General features: G+C 49.3%; 1 protein-coding gene across 1 annotated transcript in view; it reads left to right on the top strand.

Moving 5' to 3' along the window:
* The first annotated feature begins 1,138 nt into the window (after positions 1-1,138).
* The window catches only part of LOC138373264 (F-box DNA helicase 1-like), a 116,288-nt gene continuing 96,243 nt past the window's right edge, over positions 1,139-21,183 (top strand). The window contains exon 1 of the mRNA XM_069339305.1: positions 1,139-1,274. Coding sequence (XP_069195406.1) covers positions 1,139-1,274 — 136 coding nt within the window. The remainder of the gene's footprint in view (positions 1,275-21,183) is intronic.

The following is a 21,183-nucleotide window of genomic DNA, read 5'->3' as shown; positions in this document are numbered from 1 at the left end:
ACATTTGATTGTGTTTTATACCCTGTATTATGTTTAAGGTCCTCATTTTTAACGTACCTGAGTACCTGGAATTTATCACTGTTAAACATCACATTATTTTCTGATGCCCAGTGGAAAACTTTATTAATATCAGCTTGAAGTTTTTCAATGTCTTCAGCCGAGGTAATTTTCATACTGATTTTTGTGTCTTCTGCAAAGGATGATACGAAGCTGTGATTTGTATTTTTGTCTATATATGATATGAGAATAAGGAAAAGCAGCTGTGCAAGGACTGTACCCTGAGGTACAGAGCTTTTAACTGCACTTGGACTAGATTTTATATGGTTGACCGTTACTCGCTAAGTCCTGTTTGACAGAAAACTGAGTATCCAGTGTCCTACTTTACCGGTTATTCCCATTGACTTCATTTTGTGTGCTATCACGCCATGGTCACATTTATCGAAAGCCTTTGCGAAGTCCGTGTATATCACATCAGCATTCTGTTTTTCCTCTAATGCCTTAGTGACTTTGTCGTAGTGCTCAAGTAGCTGTGAGAGGCACGATCTTCCCGCTCGAAATCCATGTTGGCCTGGGTTGTGAAGGTCATTGGTCTCCATGAAATTGGTGACCTGACTCCTAATCACTCTCTCAAATACTTTTATATGCGATGTTAGTGCAACTGGTCTATAATTCTTTGCCAATGCTTTGCTCCCTCCCTTGTGTAGAGGGGCTATGTCTGCTACTTTAAGTGCATCTGGTATCTCCCCTGTGTCCAAGCTCTTCCTCCACACTATACTGAGTGCCTGTGCTACCGGCACTTTGCATTTCTTTATAAATATTGAATTCCAAGAGTCTGGACCTGGGGCCGAGTACATGGGCATGTTTTCAATTTCTCTTTCAAAATTTAGTGCGCTCGTGTTGATATCGGTTATATTTACAGGGGTTTGAATATCCCGCCTTTTTTATCCCACGGTCGCTTGTCCCTCAATAGTGTTCTTTGTGACTCATACTTTTGATATCGTTCGCCTTGTGCGTTTCTGTTCTCGTACTGGCATCCTTGGTGATATTTAGTGCTCTCTGATTATCCCGTACATTTGATGGTGCTACATAGCCTTCCCGGTTTGGTGCCTTCTTTTGATAATTACTTACTTTTGTCAATATGTTAATGAGAGGTTTGGAACCCTCACTGGAACCACTTGTAACGTCATGGGCGGCTAATGCATCGTACTCCATTGGTGTTGCAGACCTCATAGGGGATGACGACGCTTCTATTAAGGTTATGAGAATATATGAAGGTAAATACAGAAGGCCTATTTTACCCATACGAGGCAGTTTCTATTTATATTTACCCAATCTAGATCTTTATGTACACTGAATGAGTATTTTGATTGGGTACAGATGTTACAGTGAGATGTTTTTTTCAGCATTAATGAGATGTTCATGGGATTAGCAGTGTGGGATGAATAAATGTTAATGTCTGAGAGATATAAAATAATATACACATGGAAGATACTGAAGGGCCAAGTACTAAATCTTCACAGTAAATTCCCCCTCCCCGCTCAGCTCGTTGTCGCCGTGTGGGGGCTTCGTGGACGGCTGCCGGAGTGTGATGCTCCTTAGGACAGTCCTCTGTCCTTTTCTAGCCTTGTGCTCCTGCTGCCGTCCTCTCCAATTCTGCTGGGCACCTTTTCCTTTTCCTTCTGTTTCGTTTTTCTCTCCCCTCTTCTCCTATCTGCTTGCCGTTTCCTGCCGACCTTTTGCTCGTTCTGGTTCTTCCATGGACTTCTTCTATTTTGACGCCCGGGTGCTTGAGGAGGCATACTCATGCACCCGTAGAACTGCAGTACCCGACGTCGAGAGCGAGGGGAACCTTTTATTGTCAATCCCCACTTCGTCACTGAACCCGATCTCGACGGACTGTCGGTTTCTTAAGGTGGCGTTTGTGGGGCGTATACTCACGACGCACCCCTAGGAGGCCCCGACAAGATCGGCGATAGCTTTTTGTTGGGTGTCCTGCCTCTAATTGTGGCTCCATGGTGGGTGTGGGGGCACATTCGTGAGTGAATTCTTCTTTTCGTCAAGATGATAACCCCTGTTTCGGCTGCTTCTGGCTTACCTTCTCAGGCTCGTGGGGTGGGCGACCAAGCCCCCGAGTCGGTCCGTATTGGAAGACCGGGCTCTGTAGCCTCCGCTGCATTGGGCCCCGACCTTGCTCCTCCTTTGGCCTCTCTGACTCCTTCCCCTGGCTCCCCTCCCTCCTCTGTGGTTGGGTCGAGCCCCAAGCCCCCAGTGGTGACTACCTCGTCCCCTGGCGCGGCTCCTTCTCTAGTTGTAACTACTGCGCCTTTTAACCCCTCTCTCTCTGGGGGTTCTCACCGCCGTCCTCGTCACGGCCGCCCTCGCTCGATTCCTTCCAGTTCTGCTACCTATCAAGCCTTGTTTGGTCTCGCTTCGTGGGCCTAATATTTTGATCTCCTCCCTCTTGATTCTGCGCCTCCTGACGATTTCTCCCTTCATCGACATCTCATTGATTCCGTGGATGCCTCCATTACTTTCAACCCCACTCGTCTCGGTACACGTGTCGTTGCTGCTCCTTCTCAGGATGCTGCTTCCCGCTTGGCTGCCTTATCCTGCCTTGGCGAGACCCCCGTTCGGGTCTCGAAGAACGCTCAGTTGAATGCCAGTGTTGGCACTATTTTGCTCCCGCCCCATGTTGCCACCGGTGTTCGGGACCTGCGCGACTGCCACGACGATATTCGACATATCCTCGCTGCCCAGGGCCATTCTATTCTCCAGGTGGACACGTTTACTCGTCCCCCTCGTGGTAGTCGCCGTCAACCCCTCCGGGTTGTGAAGATTACCTTTGATGGTAGGACCCTTCCACCCTCTGTCATTCTTGCTGGTGCCAGGTGCTCTGTCCAGGAGTACATTCCTTCTCCTCGGCTCTGCAACAAGTGCTGGAGGTTTGGGCATGGTGCCCTCCGCTGCTCTGGGACTGTCTCTCTCTGTCCTTTGTGTGGTGGCGAAGGTCACTCTAAGTCGGAGTGCACTTCTCCCCAGGCTCGTTGCCTCAACTGCGGTGAGGCCCATCCTACCTTCTCCCGTGCGTGTGTCCATTACAAGCTTGAGGCAGCCGTCCTCAACCTGAAGCACCGGGAGCGTTTATCTTTTCCCGAGGCGAGGCGCCAGGTTCGCCGGCTCCCGCCTTATGCTAATATCTCTTATGCTCGCGTGTTGCGCTCTTCCTCTCCTCGTCCTTCCCGCCTTCATCAGACACTCAACCGTTTCCGGGCCTTGGACCCTGATGCGCCCACTGCCCCCTCCTCTGTTCCTTTGGGTTCTCTCCCGAAGGATCCTCCTCCTGGTCCTCTGTCTGGGGTTCCCCTTCCTTCTACCCGGTCTGTCGTGTCTTCTGTGTCTTCTTCCTCGTCCCCCTCCTATCCTCCTTCCCATCCTCTTCCTCCATCTATCGGCTCTCCCCACCGCCTGTCGGTGCGGGCGGATGTCCATCGCTCTCCTAACGGCCGTCGTGTGTGCTCTCGTTCGGCTTCTCCTGTTGAGACGCTGGAATCCGTTGCCCGGTACGTGTTGCTATGACACCGGTCTCTTTAAGTCAGAAGCGTAAGCCTGGCTCCTCTCCTTCCTCTTCCCCGGCGGGTAAGAAGGCTTCGCTTTCTTCCTCAGCTCCTCCTTCTGGCTCTGTTGCTCCTTACCCTCCCGTTTCAGTGCTTGCGCCCCCTGTTCCTGCTATGGAGGTTTCTTTGGCCCCTGCTTCCCTTTCGGTTGCTGCTCTTGCTGGGGTGCGCTCCTCTCTTTCTACTCCCCCTCCTCCTGCTGCTGTCCTTGACGGCTCCTCTCCGTTGTCTCCTCCTCTTCCTCCTCCTCCTCCGGACCCTGCCTGCCCACCTCTGATCTGTTCTCCCGTTTCCTTCCCTCCGTCTTTGCTCAGTTTACCCATGCCCCCTAACCCTGACTTTGCTGACCCTGATCCCGACCCTGATATTCTTTAACGTGCTCTGTTGCTCTTTCGCCTTTGTTTCTTCCTTGTTCTCTGTTTTTGTCCTTTCTCTTCTCGTCGTTGTCCATTCTTCAATGGAACGTTCGAGGTTATTACGCCAATTTCCTCGAACTCCAACTTCTGATTTCGCGGTTTTCGCCCCTTTGTGTCTGTCTCCAGGAGCCAATGCTTGGTGCTCGTCCTGGTCGTTTTCGTGGCTATTCCTTTCTCTCCCCCCCCCAGCCATTGCTGGGGCTTCTAATTCTTCTGCTCTCTTGATTCGGGCTGATGTTCCCTTTGTTCCTTTACTTTTTCCTTCGCCTCTCCATTGTTCTGCTGCTCGTATCTTTGTGGAGAAATGGTACACAGTTTGTTCCATTTATCTCCCCCCGAGTGTCCCGCTCTCTCTTCCTGATTTGAAACACCACCTGGACTCCTTGCCGGAGCCTGTGCTCCTGCTGGGTGACTTCAATTGTCGTCATTCTCTTTGGGGTGACGTTCTGACGAATACCCGGGGTCGCCTCCTTGAGCCGTTTCTCCTCTCTTCTTCCCTGTCTCTTCTGAATTCTGGTGAGCCCACTCATTTGGACTCTCGGACTCGCACCCTTTCTTGTCTTGATCTTTCTCTCTGCTCTTCTTCTCTTTACTTAGATTTCACGTGGCAGGTTCTTGATGACCTCCATGGAAGTGATCATTTCCCCATCCTTGTTTCCTTTTTCTCTTTTCGCCCTTCCCTCTCTTTCCCTAGGTGGCAGTTTGCTAAGGCAGACTGGACCCTATTTACCCTCAGTGCTGCTCTCCCTGACCTCTCCCTTCTGCCTCTCTCTCGCGCTCTCCTCCTTTTTCATGACACTGTCTTCAACGCTGCCCTCCGCTCTATTCCTCGCTCTTCCTCTCGGGGTCCACGGAAGTGCGTTCCCTGGTGGAATGCGGACAGTGCTCGGGCTGTCCGCTGTAAGCGTGCAGCCTGGAAGAGGCACCGCCGTAGGCAGACGACCGATTCTTTTCTTTTCTTTCGGAAAGCGAGTGCGGTGGCCCGTAGGGCCATCCGTACGGCTAAACGTGAATGTTGGGCATCTTATGTCTCAACAATTACGTCCGAGACCCCTCTGGCCCAGATCTGGAAGCGTATCCGCAAGATAGCGGGTAAGTTCGTTCCCGATGTTTCACCGGTCCTTCACCTCCATGATACTCTTGTGGCGGACCCGTTGCAGGTCGCTTCCGAACTGGGTTCCTACTTTTCTTCTGTTAGCTCTGGTCTTCATCTTCCCCAATCATTCCTTCTTCGTAAACCTGTCCTTGAGTCTCGTCCTTTAGGTTTCTGCACTCATCTTCAGCTTCCCTATAATGATCCCTTCTCTCTCTCTGAACTTCGTTCTGCCCTGGCCCTCTGCGGTTCTACGGCGGCGGGCTCCGATGGTATTCATTATGAGATGCTTCGCCATCTCCCTCCGAGCACGTTTCAGTATTTACTGAGTCTGTATAATCGGATCTGGGAGTCGTCGTCAGTCCCTAAGGACTGGCTCAATGCCGTTGTCCTCCCTGTTCGCAAACCGGGGTCTCGGGGTACTTCCCCTAAGGACTTTCGCCCTATTGCTCTCACAAGTTGTGTCTGGAAACTCTTTGAACGTATGGTTAACGTTCGTCTGATGTGGTTCCTGGAACACCATCACCTCCTCTCCCCTTCTCAATTTGGTTTCCGCAAGTGCCGCAGCACGACAGATGTCCTGGTGAACTTGGAGGTCTATATTCGTACTGCTTTTGCTGCGAAGACCTCTTGGCGTTATCATATCCTATCTCAACTTCATTCTTTTGGCCTTCGTGGTCATCTCCCTCTCTTTCTCCGCAGCTTCCTCTCTCGTCGTTCCTTTCGGGTGCGCCTTGGTACCGCTCTCTCTCCCTCTTTTCAGCAATACGAAGGTGTGCCCCAGGGTAGTGTTCTGAGCACTACTCTTTTTCTTGTTGCCCTCAATGGTCTTCTTTCCTCTCTTCCTTCTGGTGTCTTCTCCGCTCTCTGTCGATGATCTTACCCTTTGTTGTCAGGGTGATGATTTGCCTCTCCTTCAACGCCAGCTTCAACTTGCAATTGATGCCGTGTCGTCTTGGGCCACAGGTCATGGCTTCAAGTTCTCTACTTCTAAGACTTGTGCCATGACTTTTACGCGGAAACGGGTTGTTCTTCGTCCCTCTTTGTCACTTTATGGTCATCCCCTTGAATACAAAGATTCCGCGAAGCTTTTGGGGTTATTCCTTGACACTCGTCTGTCTTGGTCTCCCCATATCTCTTACCTCCGTGTTGAGTGCTCTAAGGCCCTTACCCTCCTTCGGGTCTTGTCTCATACTTCTTGGGGGGCAGATAGGCGCACTCTCCTTGCTTTACATTTCTCTCTCGTCCTGTCTAAGCTCGATTATGGTTGCCCTGCTTACTCGTCTGCTTCTCCTTCTACTCTTCGCCGTCTTGATGCTTTGCACCATACTGGGTTGCGCCTCAGTTCTGGTGCCTTTCGTTCGACTCCCATCCTTAGCTTATATGTTGACACTGGCTTCCTGTCTCTCCAGGACCGCCGTGATCGCTACTGTCTTCGCTATCTTGCGCCCGACAACCCCCCCACTCCCGCCATGCCTCCTCCTCCATCCCACAACAGTTACCTCACTCCACTCTTTCTTTACACCACTACATACATACACCAAGGATTGGGCTACTACATACATCTCCAAATGTATATATATATATGTCACCTAAGGCAGGAAGGAACAATCACCACCACCTTCCTCATGGCCCCGCCCCCCCCCCCCCTCCCTCCCCCACGACCAGTAAGCCTAGCAGTAGTAGTAGTGTGTGACGTCATCACCACCTGGTACGGCCCCCCCTCCCTCCCTCCCTCCCTTCTGCTCCAACTGTCACACATTTTCAAAATGGTTTCTCTATTGGTTTACTATATATAATTATTATATTGCTTAATATATATTAAATAATAACCTCCCTCTCTGTCTGTCTGTCTGTCTGTCTGTCTCTCTCTCTCTCTCTCTCTCTCTCTCTCTCTCTCTCTCTCTCTCTCTCTCTCTCTCTCTCTCTCTCTCTCTCTCTCTCTCTCTCTCCAATTCAAATTTCTTGAGCCCAAACGTTCGTTAGACACGAATTTCTTGACCCCAGACACGAATTTCATGATCCCAGACACGAATTTCGTGACCCAGACACGAATTTCTTGACCCCAGACACGAATTTCGTGCCCCAGACACGAATTTTTTGACCTCAGACACGAATTTCGTGACCCCAGACACGAATTTTTTGACCCCAGACACGAATTTCGTGACAACAGACACGAATTTCTTGATCCCAGACACGAATTTCGTGACCCCAGACACGAATTTTGTAACAACAGACACAAATTTCGTGACAATAGACACGAATTTCGTGACCCCAGACACGAATATCTTGACCCCAGACACGAATTTCTTGACCCCAGACACGAATTTCGTGACCCAGACACGAATTTTTTGATCCCAGACACGAATTTCTTGACCCCAGACACGAATTTCGTGACAACAGACACGAATTTCTTGATCCCAGACACGAATTTCTTGATCCCAGACACGAATTTCGTGACCCAGACACGAATTTTTTGATCCCAGACACGAATTTCTTGACCCCAGACACGAATTTCGTGACAACAGACACGAATTTCTTGATCCCAGACACGAATTTCTTGATCCCAGACACGAATTTCGTGACCCAGACACGAATTTCTTGACCCCAGACACGAATTTCGTGCCCCAGACACGAATTTTTTGACCTCAGACACGAATTTCGTGACCCCAGACACGAATTTCGTGACCCCAACAGTTCGTGAGACCAAACGTTCGTTAGACACGAATTTCCTGACCCCAGACACGAATTTCGTGACCCAGACACGAATTTTTTGATCCCAGACACGAATTTCTTGACCCCAGACACGAATTTCGTGACAACAGACACGAATTTCGTAACAACAGACACGAATTTCGTGATCCCAGACACGAATTTCGTGACCCCAGACACGAATTTCGTGACAACAGACACGAATTTCGTAACAACAGACGAATTTCGTGATCCCAGACACGAATTTCGTGACAACAGACACGAATTTCGTGACCCCAGACACGAATTTCGTAACAACAGACACGAATTTCGTGACAACAGACACGAATTTCGTAACAACAGACGAATTTCGTGATCCCAGACACGAATTTCGTGACAACAGACACGAATTTCGTGACCCCAGACACGAATTTCGTAACAACAGACACGAATTTCGTGACAACAGACACGAATTTCGTAACAACAGACGAATTTCGTGATCCCAGACACGAATTTCGTGACCCCAGACACGAATTTCTTGACCCCAGACACGAATTTCGTGACCCAGACACGAATTTTTTGATCCCAGACACGAATTTCTTGACCCCAGACACGAATTTCGTGACAACAGACACGAATTTCGTGACCCAGACACGAATTTCTTGATCCCAGACACGAATTTCTTGATCCCAGACACGAATTTCTTGACCCCAGACACGAATTTCTTGACCCCCAGACACGAATTTCGTGACCCAGACACGAATTTCTTGATCCCAGACACGAATTTCTTGACCCCAGACACGAATTTCGTGACAACAGACACGAATTTCGTGACCCCAGACACAAATTTTGTAACAACAGACACAAATTTCGTGACAATAGACACGAATTTCGTGACCCCAGACACGAATATCTTGACACCAGACACGAATTTCTTGACCCCAGACACGAATTTCGTGACCCAGACACGAATTTTTTTATCACAGACACGAATTTCTTGACCCCAAACACGAATTTCGTGACAACAGACACGAATTTCTTGATCCCAGACACGAATTTCTTGATCCCAGACACGAATTTCTTGATCCCAGACACGAATTTCTTGACCCCAGACACGAATTTCTTGACCCCCAGACACGAATTTCGTGACCCCCAGACACCAATTTCGTGACCCCAGACACGAATTTCGTGACCCAACGTTCGTGACACCAAATTTCGTGACCCCAAACGTTGGTGAGAAGGGAAATTGGTGAGAGTATTAAGCTGGTGCAAACTGTAGTTTGGACGAGAGAGAGAGAGTGAGGAAGGTGGTGGAGCAGTCAGCTGATGTTGTTGTGCCACGTTGGTGGCCAGTGGGAGGTGTTGCGGGTATTGGCGGGTGTTTTATGGCCACAGTGTGTCGGGGAAAAGTGTCGCTAGTGACACAGTGTTGTTGCCTGGAGTGTCACTGAGGGTTATTAAACGCTTGCAGGTGGACATGGTCGAGGAGGCGGCGTACACTGTGGCAACAGCGCGAGGTGAGCCTGGCTACCTCCCTCCCTCCCTCCGCCCTCGTGTTAAACACCTTTCTACCTGTCTCACCACCATTCTCGCTCTTATTACGCTCCCCACGCCTGCTCAAGGTGAGGTGCACGTGTGTAGGTAGGTGTGTGTCACACGTGGAGAAGGTGAAGAGGCACTGTTGAGGTATAGCAGCAGCGTTATAAGAAGTGAGTGAGGAGGAGGAGAGCGAGGCGGCGGGCGGCGGCGATGATCAGCTGTTGATGTTGTTGCCACGTTGCTGGCCAGTGGGAGGTGTTGCAGGTGTTGGCGGGTGTTTTATGGCCACAGTGTGTCAGGGAAAAGTGTCGCTAGTGACACAGTGTTATTGCATCTAGTGTCATTGAGGGTTAATAAAGGGTTGGTTGTGTACATGGACGAAGATGAGCCGTCCACTGTGGCACCACCGCACACACAGTTGAGGCGAGGGCCGGCCGCCTCCCTCCACAAACCTTCATACACACGTACCGTCCATTCACGCTCTTATTACGCTCCCCACACCTGCTAATCGTAAGGTGCAGGTGTGTAGGTAGGTGTGTGTCACACTTGGAGAAGGCAAAGAGGCTCAGTTGAGGTAGCAGCAACGAGATAACGAGTCAGGAGAGAGAGATTGAGGGTCCATCTAGTCAGCCACAATGTGGGAAGACTCACCACCAACAGAAAACGAGAATATTCAAACCCCACACTCCACCACCCGACATTTTTCGCCACCTTTACCCACACATTTCTCCCAGCCCCGCCCGCCTTCCCCACAAACACGCCCACCAGCAAATACACAATCAAAAACCCCACCCACTCCCACCCACCAACCCCCGCCCACTCTCTACACTACGCCCCACCACTACATAACAACCCACACATTGTGCATAAGGCCTCCCTCCCCTCTACTATATAAAGCCAACAACTCCAACTATATAACCTATCTCCACAAATTAAACTCAAATTATTACACCCAGCGACACCCGACAACCCCCCCACTCCCGCCATGCCTCCTCCTCCTCCATCCCACAACAGTTACCTCACTCCACTCTTTCTTTACACCACTACATACATACACCAAGGATTGGGCTACTACATACATCTCCAAATGTATATATATATATATGTCACCTAAGGCAGGAAGGAACAATCACCACCACCTTCCTCATGGCCCCGCCCCCCCCCCCCCCCCCCCTCCCTCCCCCACGACCAGTAAGCCTAGCAGTAGTAGTAGTGTGTGACGTCATCACCGCCTGGTACGGCCCCCCCTCCCTCCCTCCCTCCCTCCCTTCTGCTCCAACTGTCACACATTTTCAAAATGATTTCTCCATTGGTTTACTATTTATAATTATTATATTGCTTAATATATATTAAATAATAACCTCCCTCTCTGTCTGTCTGTCTGTCTGTCTGTCTGTCTCTCTCTCTCTCTCTCTCTCTCTCTCTCTCTCTCTCTCTCTCTCTCTCTCTCTCTCTCTCTCTCTCTCTCTCTCTCTCTCTCTCTCTCTCTCTCTCTCTCTCCAATTCAAATTTCTTGAGCCCAAACGTTCGTTAGACACGAATTTCTTGACCCCAGACACGAATTTCATGATCCCAGACACGAATTTCGTGACCCAGACACGAATTTCTTGACCCCAGACACGAATTTCGTGCCCCAGACACGAATTTTTTGACCTCAGACACGAATTTCGTGACCCCAGACACGAATTTTTTGACCCCAGACACGAATTTCGTGACAACAGACACGAATTTCTTGATCCCAGACACGAATTTCGTGACCCCAGACACGAATTTTGTAACAACAGACACAAATTTCGTGACAATAGACACGAATTTCGTGACCCCAGACACGAATATCTTGACCCCAGACACGAATTTCTTGACCCCAGACACGAATTTCGTGACCCAGACACGAATTTTTTGATCCCAGACACGAATTTCTTGACCCCAGACACGAATTTCGTGACAACAGACACGAATTTCTTGATCCCAGACACGAATTTCTTGATCCCAGACACGAATTTCGTGACCCAGACACGAATTTTTTGATCCCAGACACGAATTTCTTGACCCCAGACACGAATTTCGTGACAACAGACACGAATTTCTTGATCCCAGACACGAATTTCTTGATCCCAGACACGAATTTCGTGACCCAGACACGAATTTCTTGACCCCAGACACGAATTTCGTGCCCCAGACACGAATTTTTTGACCTCAGACACGAATTTCGTGACCCCAGACACGAATTTCGTGACCCCAACAGTTCGTGAGACCAAACGTTCGTTAGACACGAATTTCCTGACCCCAGACACGAATTTCGTGACCCAGACACGAATTTTTTGATCCCAGACACGAATTTCTTGACCCCAGACACGAATTTCGTGACAACAGACACGAATTTCGTAACAACAGACACGAATTTCGTGATCCCAGACACGAATTTCGTGACCCCAGACACGAATTTCGTGACAACAGACACGAATTTCGTAACAACAGACGAATTTCGTGATCCCAGACACGAATTTCGTGACAACAGACACGAATTTCGTGACCCCAGACACGAATTTCGTAACAACAGACACGAATTTCGTGACAACAGACACGAATTTCGTAACAACAGACGAATTTCGTGATCCCAGACACGAATTTCGTGACCCCAGACACGAATTTCTTGACCCCAGACACGAATTTCGTGACCCAGACACGAATTTTTTGATCCCAGACACGAATTTCTTGACCCCAGACACGAATTTCGTGACAACAGACACGAATTTCGTGACCCAGACACGAATTTCTTGATCCCAGACACGAATTTCTTGATCCCAGACACGAATTTCTTGACCCCAGACACGAATTTCTTGACCCCCAGACACGAATTTCGTGACCCAGACACGAATTTCTTGATCCCAGACACGAATTTCTTGACCCCAGACACGAATTTCGTGACAACAGACACGAATTTCGTGACCCCAGACACAAATTTTGTAACAACAGACACAAATTTCGTGACAATAGACACGAATTTCGTGACCCCAGACACGAATATCTTGACACCAGACACGAATTTCTTGACCCCAGACACGAATTTCGTGACCCAGACACGAATTTTTTGATCACAGACACGAATTTCTTGACCCCAAACACGAATTTCGTGACAACAGACACGAATTTCTTGATCCCAGACACGAATTTCTTGATCCCAGACACGAATTTCTTGATCCCAGACACGAATTTCTTGACCCCAGACACGAATTTCTTGACCCCCAGACACGAATTTCGTGACCCCCAGACACCAATTTCGTGACCCCAGACACGAATTTCGTGACCCAACGTTCGTGACACCAAATTTCGTGACCCCAAACGTTGGTGAGAAGGGAAATTGGTGAGAGTATTAAGCTGGTGCAAACTGTAGTTTGGACGAGAGAGAGAGAGTGAGGAAGGTGGTGGAGCAGTCAGCTGATGTTGTTGTGCCACGTTGGTGGCCAGTGGGAGGTGTTGCGGGTATTGGCGGGTGTTTTATGGCCACAGTGTGTCGGGGAAAAGTGTCGCTAGTGACACAGTGTTGTTGCCTGGAGTGTCACTGAGGGTTATTAAACGCTTGCAGGTGGACATGGTCGAGGAGGCGGCGTACACTGTGGCAACAGCGCGAGGTGAGCCTGGCTACCTCCCTCCCTCCCTCCGCCCTCGTGTTAAACACCTTTCTACCTGTCTCACCACCATTCTCGCTCTTATTACGCTCCCCACGCCTGCTCAAGGTGAGGTGCACGTGTGTAGGTAGGTGTGTGTCACACGTGGAGAAGGTGAAGAGGCACTGTTGAGGTATAGCAGCAGCGTTATAAGAAGTGAGTGAGGAGGAGGAGAGCGAGGCGGCGGGCGGCGGCGATGATCAGCTGTTGATGTTGTTGCCACGTTGCTGGCCAGTGGGAGGTGTTGCAGGTGTTGGCGGGTGTTTTATGGCCACAGTGTGTCAGGGAAAAGTGTCGCTAGTGACACAGTGTTATTGCATCTAGTGTCATTGAGGGTTAATAAAGGGTTGGTTGTGTACATGGACGAAGATGAGCCGTCCACTGTGGCACCACCGCACACACAGTTGAGGCGAGGGCCGGCCGCCTCCCTCCACAAACCTTCATACACACGTACCGTCCATTCACGCTCTTATTACGCTCCCCACACCTGCTAATCGTAAGGTGCAGGTGTGTAGGTAGGTGTGTGTCACACTTGGAGAAGGCAAAGAGGCTCAGTTGAGGTAGCAGCAACGAGATAACGAGTCAGGAGAGAGAGATTGAGGGTCCATCTAGTCAGCCACAATGTGGGAAGACTCACCACCAACAGAAAACGAGAATATTCAAACCCCACACTCCACCACCCGACATTTTTCGCCACCTTTACCCACACATTTCTCCCAGCCCCGCCCGCCTTCCCCACAAACACGCCCACCAGCAAATACACAATCAAAAACCCCACCCACTCCCACCCACCAACCCCCGCCCACTCTCTACACTACGCCCCACCACTACATAACAACCCACACATTGTGCATAAGGCCTCCCTCCCCTCTACTATATAAAGCCAACAACTCCAACTATATAACCTATCTCCACAAATTAAACTCAAATTATTACACCCAGCGACACCCGACAACCCCCCCACTCCCGCCATGCCTCCTCCTCCTCCATCCCACAACAGTTACCTCACTCCACTCTTTCTTTACACCACTACATACATACACCAAGGATTGGGCTACTACATACATCTCCAAATGTATATATATATATATGTCACCTAAGGCAGGAAGGAACAATCACCACCACCTTCCTCATGGCCCCGCCCCCCCCCCCCCCCCCCCCCTCCCTCCCCCACGACCAGTAAGCCTAGCAGTAGTAGTAGTGTGTGACGTCATCACCGCCTGGTACGGCCCCCCCTCCCTCCCTCCCTCCCTCCCTTCTGCTCCAACTGTCACACATTTTCAAAATGATTTCTCCATTGGTTTACTATTTATAATTATTATATTGCTTAATATATATTAAATAATAACCTCCCTCTCTGTCTGTCTGTCTGTCTGTCTGTCTGTCTCTCTCTCTCTCTCTCTCTCTCTCTCTCTCTCTCTCTCTCTCTCTCTCTCTCTCTCTCTCTCTCTCTCTCTCTCTCTCTCTCTCTCTCTCTCTCTCTCTCCAATTCAAATTTCTTGAGCCCAAACGTTCGTTAGACACGAATTTCTTGACCCCAGACACGAATTTCATGATCCCAGACACGAATTTCGTGACCCAGACACGAATTTCTTGACCCCAGACACGAATTTCGTGCCCCAGACACGAATTTTTTGACCTCAGACACGAATTTCGTGACCCCAGACACGAATTTTTTGACCCCAGACACGAATTTCGTGACAACAGACACGAATTTCTTGATCCCAGACACGAATTTCGTGACCCCAGACACGAATTTTGTAACAACAGACACAAATTTCGTGACAATAGACACGAATTTCGTGACCCCAGACACGAATATCTTGACCCCAGACACGAATTTCTTGACCCCAGACACGAATTTCGTGACCCAGACACGAATTTTTTGATCCCAGACACGAATTTCTTGACCCCAGACACGAATTTCGTGACAACAGACACGAATTTCTTGATCCCAGACACGAATTTCTTGATCCCAGACACGAATTTCGTGACCCAGACACGAATTTTTTGATCCCAGACACGAATTTCTTGACCCCAGACACGAATTTCGTGACAACAGACACGAATTTCTTGATCCCAGACACGAATTTCTTGATCCCAGACACGAATTTCGTGACCCAGACACGAATTTCTTGACCCCAGACACGAATTTCGTGCCCCAGACACGAATTTTTTGACCTCAGACACGAATTTCGTGACCCCAGACACGAATTTCGTGACCCCAACAGTTCGTGAGACCAAACGTTCGTTAGACACGAATTTCCTGACCCCAGACACGAATTTCGTGACCCAGACACGAATTTTTTGATCCCAGACACGAATTTCTTGACCCCAGACACGAATTTCGTGACAACAGACACGAATTTCGTAACAACAGACACGAATTTCGTGATCCCAGACACGAATTTCGTGACCCCAGACACGAATTTCGTGACAACAGACACGAATTTCGTAACAACAGACGAATTTCGTGATCCCAGACACGAATTTCGTGACAACAGACACGAATTTCGTGACCCCAGACACGAATTTCGTAACAACAGACACGAATTTCGTGACAACAGACACGAATTTCGTAACAACAGACGAATTTCGTGATCCCAGACACGAATTTCGTGACCCCAGACACGAATTTCTTGACCCCAGACACGAATTTCGTGACCCAGACACGAATTTTTTGATCCCAGACACGAATTTCTTGACCCCAGACACGAATTTCGTGACAACAGACACGAATTTCGTGACCCAGACACGAATTTCTTGATCCCAGACACGAATTTCTTGATCCCAGACACGAATTTCTTGACCCCAGACACGAATTTCTTGACCCCCAGACACGAATTTCGTGACCCAGACACGAATTTCTTGATCCCAGACACGAATTTCTTGACCCCAGACACGAATTTCGTGACAACAGACACGAATTTCGTGACCCCAGACACAAATTTTGTAACAACAGACACAAATTTCGTGACAATAGACACGAATTTCGTGACCCCAGACACGAATATCTTGACACCAGACACGAATTTCTTGACCCCAGACACGAATTTCGTGACCCAGACACGAATTTTTTGATCACAGACACGAATTTCTTGACCCCAAACACGAATTTCGTGACAACAGACACGAATTTCTTGATCCCAGACACGAATTTCTTGATCCCAGACACGAATTTCTTGATCCCAGACACGAATTTCTTGACCCCAGACACGAATTTCTTGACCCCCAGACACGAATTTCGTGACCCCCAGACACCAATTTCGTGACCCCAGACACGAATTTCGTGACCCAACGTTCGTGACACCAAATTTCGTGACCCCAAACGTTGGTGAGAAGGGAAATTGGTGAGAGTATTAAGCTGGTGCAAACTGTAGTTTGGACGAGAGAGAGAGAGTGAGGAAGGTGGTGGAGCAGTCAGCTGATGTTGTTGTGCCACGTTGGTGGCCAGTGGGAGGTGTTGCGGGTATTGGCGGGTGTTTTATGGCCACAGTGTGTCGGGGAAAAGTGTCGCTAGTGACACAGTGTTGTTGCCTGGAGTGTCACTGAGGGTTATTAAACGCTTGCAGGTGGACATGGTCGAGGAGGCGGCGTACACTGTGGCAACAGCGCGAGGTGAGCCTGGCTACCTCCCTCCCTCCCTCCGCCCTCGTGTTAAACACCTTTCTACCTGTCTCACCACCATTCTCGCTCTTATTACGCTCCCCACGCCTGCTCAAGGTGAGGTGCACGTGTGTAGGTAGGTGTGTGTCACACGTGGAGAAGGTGAAGAGGCACTGTTGAGGTATAGCAGCAGCGTTATAAGAAGTGAGTGAGGAGGAGGAGAGCGAGGCGGCGGGCGGCGGCGATGATCAGCTGTTGATGTTGTTGCCACGTTGCTGGCCAGTGGGAGGTGTTGCAGGTGTTGGCGGGTGTTTTATGGCCACAGTGTGTCAGGGAAAAGTGTCGCTAGTGACACAGTGTTATTGCATCTAGTGTCATTGAGGGTTAATAAAGGGTTGGTTGTGTACATGGACGAAGATGAGCCGTCCACTGTGGCACCACCGCACACACAGTTGAGGCGAGGGCCGGCCGCCTCCCTCCACAAACCTTCATACACACGTACCGTCCATTCACGCTCTTATTACGCTCCCCACACCTGCTAATCGTAAGGTGCAGGTGTGTAGGTAGGTGTGTGTCACACTTGGAGAAGGCAAAGAGGCTCAGTTGAGGTAGCAGCAACGAGATAACGAGTCAGGAGAGAGAGATTGAGGGTCCATCTAGTCAGCCACAATGTGGGAAGACTCACCACCAACAGAAAACGAGAATATTCAAACCCCACACTCCACCACCCGACATTTTTCGCCACCTTTACCCACACATTTCTCCCAGCCCCGCCCGCCTTCCCCACAAACACGCCCACCAGCAAATACACAATCAAAAACCCCACCCACTCCCACCCACCAACCCCCGCCCACTCTCTACACTACGCCCCACCACTACATAACAACCCACACATTGTGCATAAGGCCTCCCTCCCCTCTACTATATAAAGCCAACAACTCCAACTATATAACCTATCTCCACAAATTAAACTCAAATTATTACACCCAGCGACACCCGACAACCCCCCCACTCCCGCCATGCCTCCTCCTCCTCCATCCCACAACAGTTACCTCACTCCACTCTTTCTTTACACCACTACATACATACACCAAGGATTGGGCTACTACATACATCTCCAAATGTATATATATATATATGTCACCTAAGGCAGGAAGGAACAATCACCACCACCTTCCTCATGGCCCCGCCCCCCCCCCCCCCCCCCCTCCCTCCCCCACGACCAGTAAGCCTAGCAGTAGTAGTAGTGTGTGACGTCATCACCACCTGGTACGGCCCCCCCTCCCTCCCTCCCTCCCTCCCTCCCTTCTGCTCCAACTGTCACACATTTTCAAAATGATTTCTCCATTGGTTTACTATATATAATTATTATATTGCTTAATATATATTAAATAATAACCTCCCTCTCTGTCTGTCTGTCTGTCTGTCTGTCTCTCTCTCTCTCTCTCTCTCTCTCTCTCTCTCTCTCTCTCTCTCTCTCTCTCTCTCTCTCTCTCTCTCTCTCTCTCTCTCTCTCTCTCCAATTCAAATTTCTTGAGCCCAAACGTTCGTTAGACACGAATTTCTTGACCCCAGACACGAATTTCATGATCCCAGACACGAATTTCGTGACCCAGACACGAATTTCTTGACCCCAGACACGAATTTCGTGCCCCAGACACGAATTTTTTGACCTCAGACACGAATTTCGTGACCCCAGACACGAATTTCGTGACCCCAGACACGAATTTCGTAACAACAGACACGAATTTCGTGACAACAGACACGAATTTCGTAACAACAGACGAATTTCGTGATCCCAGACACGAATTTCGTGACCCCAGACACGAATTTCTTGACCCCAGACACGAATTTCGTGACCCAGACACGAATTTTTTGATCCCAGACACGAATTTCTTGACCCCAGACACGAATTTCGTGACAACAGACACGAATTTCGTGACCCAGACACGAATTTCTTGATCCCAGACACGAATTTCTTGATCCCAGACACGAATTTCTTGACCCCAGACACGAATTTCTTGACCCCCAGACACGAATTTCGTGACCCAGACACGAATTTCTTGATCCCAGACACGAATTTCTTGACCCCAGACACGAATTTCGTGACAACAGACACGAATTTCGTGACCCCAGACACGAATTTTGTAACAACAGACACAAATTTCGTGACAATAGACACGAATTTCGTGACCCCAGACACGAATATCTTGACACCAGACACGAATTTCTTGACCCCAGACACGAATTTCGTGACCCAGACACGAATTTTTTGATCACAGACACGAATTTCTTGACCCCAAACACGAATTTCGTGACAACAGACACGAATTTCTTGATCCCAGACACGAATTTCTTGATCCCAGACACGAATTTCTTGATCCCAGACACGAATTTCTTGACCCCAGACACGAATTTTTTGACCCCCAGACACGAATTTCGTGACCCCCAGACACCAATTTCGTGACCCCAGACATGAATTTCGTGACACAGACACGAATTTCTTGATCCCAGACACGAATTTCTTGACCCCAGACACGAATTTCGTGACAACAGACACGAATTTCGTGAGCCCAGACACGAATTTCGTAACAACATACACGAATTTCGTGACAACAGACACGAATTTCCTGACCCCAGACACGAATTTCGTGACCCAGACACGAATTTCTTGATCCCAGACACGAATTTCTTGACCCCAGACACGAATTTCTTGATCCCAGACACGAATTTCTTGACCCCCAGACACGAATTTCTTGACCCCCAGACACGAATTTCGTGACCCCCAGACACGAATTTCGTGACAACAGACACCAATTTCGTGACCCCAGACACGAATTTCGTGACCCAACGTTCGTGACACCAAATTTCGTGACCCCAAACGTTGGTGAGAAGGGAAATTGGTGAGAGTATTAAGCTGGTGCAAACTGTAGTTTGGACGAGAGAGAGAGAGTGAGGAAGGTGGTGGGGCAGTCAGCTGATGATGTTGTTGCCACGTTGCTGGCCAGTGGGAGGTGTTGCGGGTATTGGCAGGTGTTTTATGGCCACAGTGTGTCAGTGAAAAGTGTCGCTAGTGACACAGTGTTGTTGCCTGGAGTGTCACTGAGGGTTAATAAAGGGTTGGGAGTGGACATGGACGAAGATGAGCCGTCCACTGTGGCACCACCGCACACACAGTTGAGGTGAGCGCGCCTGGCTACCTCCCTCCGCCCCTCAGCCCCTCAGCCGCCTGCAGTTACACACATTTATGCCTCTCTACCCACCATTCTCGCTCTTATTACGCTCCCCACACCTGCTCAACGTAAGGTGCAGGTGTGTAGGTAGGTGTGTGTCACACATGGAGAAGGTAAAGAGGCACTGTTGAAGTAGGAGCAACGAGATAACGAGTCAGGAGAGAGAGATTGAGGGTCCATCTAGTCAGCCACAATGTGGGAAGACTCACCAACAGAAAACGAGAATATTCAAACCCCCCCAGACTCCACCACCCGACATTTTTCGCCACCTTTACCCGCCCATTTCTCCCAGCCCCGCCCGCCTTCCCCACAAACACGCCCACCAACAAATACACAATCAAAAACCCCACCCACTCCCACCCACCAACCCCCGCCCACTCTCTACACTACGCCCAACCACCACATAACAACCCACACATTGTGCATAAGGCCTGGGTCCCCTCTGGTATATAAAGCCAACAACTCTAACTATATAACCTATCTCCACAAATTAAACTCGAATTATTACACCCAGCGACACCCGACAACCCTCCCACTCCCGCCATGCCTCCTCCTCCATCCCACAACAGTTACCTCACTCCACTCTTTCTTTACACCACTACATACATACACCAAGGATTGGGCTACTACATACATCTCCAAATGTATATATATATGTCACCTAAGGCAGGAAGGAACAATCACCACCACCTTCCTCATGGCCCCGCCCCCCCCCCCCCCTCCCTCCCCCACGACCAGTAAGCCTAGCAGTAGTAGTAGTGTGTGACGTCATCACCACCTGGTACGGCCCCCCCTCCCTCCCTCCCTCCCTCCCTCCCTTCTGCTCCAACTGTCACACATTTTCAAAATGGTTTCTCTATTGGTTTACTATATATAATTATTATATTGCTTAATATATATTAAATAATAACCTCCCTCTCTGTCTGTCTGTCTGTCTGTCTGTCTCTCTCTCTCTCTCTCTCTCTCTCTCTCTCTCTCTCTCTCTCTCTCTCTCTCTCTCTCTCTCTCTCTCTCTCTCTCTCTCTCTCTCTCCAATTCAAATTTCTTGAGCCCAAACGTTCGTTAGACACGAATTTCTTGACCCCAGACACGAATTTCATGATCCCAGACACGAATTTCGTGACCCAGACACGAATTTCTTGACCCCAGACACGAATTTCGTGCCCCAGACACGAATTTTTTGACCTCAGACACGAATTTCGTGACCCCAGACACGAATTTTTTGACCCCAGACACGAATTTCGTGACAACAGACACGAATTTCTTGATCCCAGACACGAATTTCGTGACCCCAGACACGAATTTTGTAACAACAGACACAAA

The sequence above is a fragment of the Procambarus clarkii genome, chromosome 41, assembly GCF_040958095.1.
Source record: "Procambarus clarkii isolate CNS0578487 chromosome 41, FALCON_Pclarkii_2.0, whole genome shotgun sequence".
Classification (NCBI taxonomy): Eukaryota; Metazoa; Arthropoda; class Malacostraca; order Decapoda; family Cambaridae; genus Procambarus; species Procambarus clarkii.
Note: the sequence above shows the minus strand (reverse complement) of the source record. Positions and strands in the feature narration are given on the sequence as shown.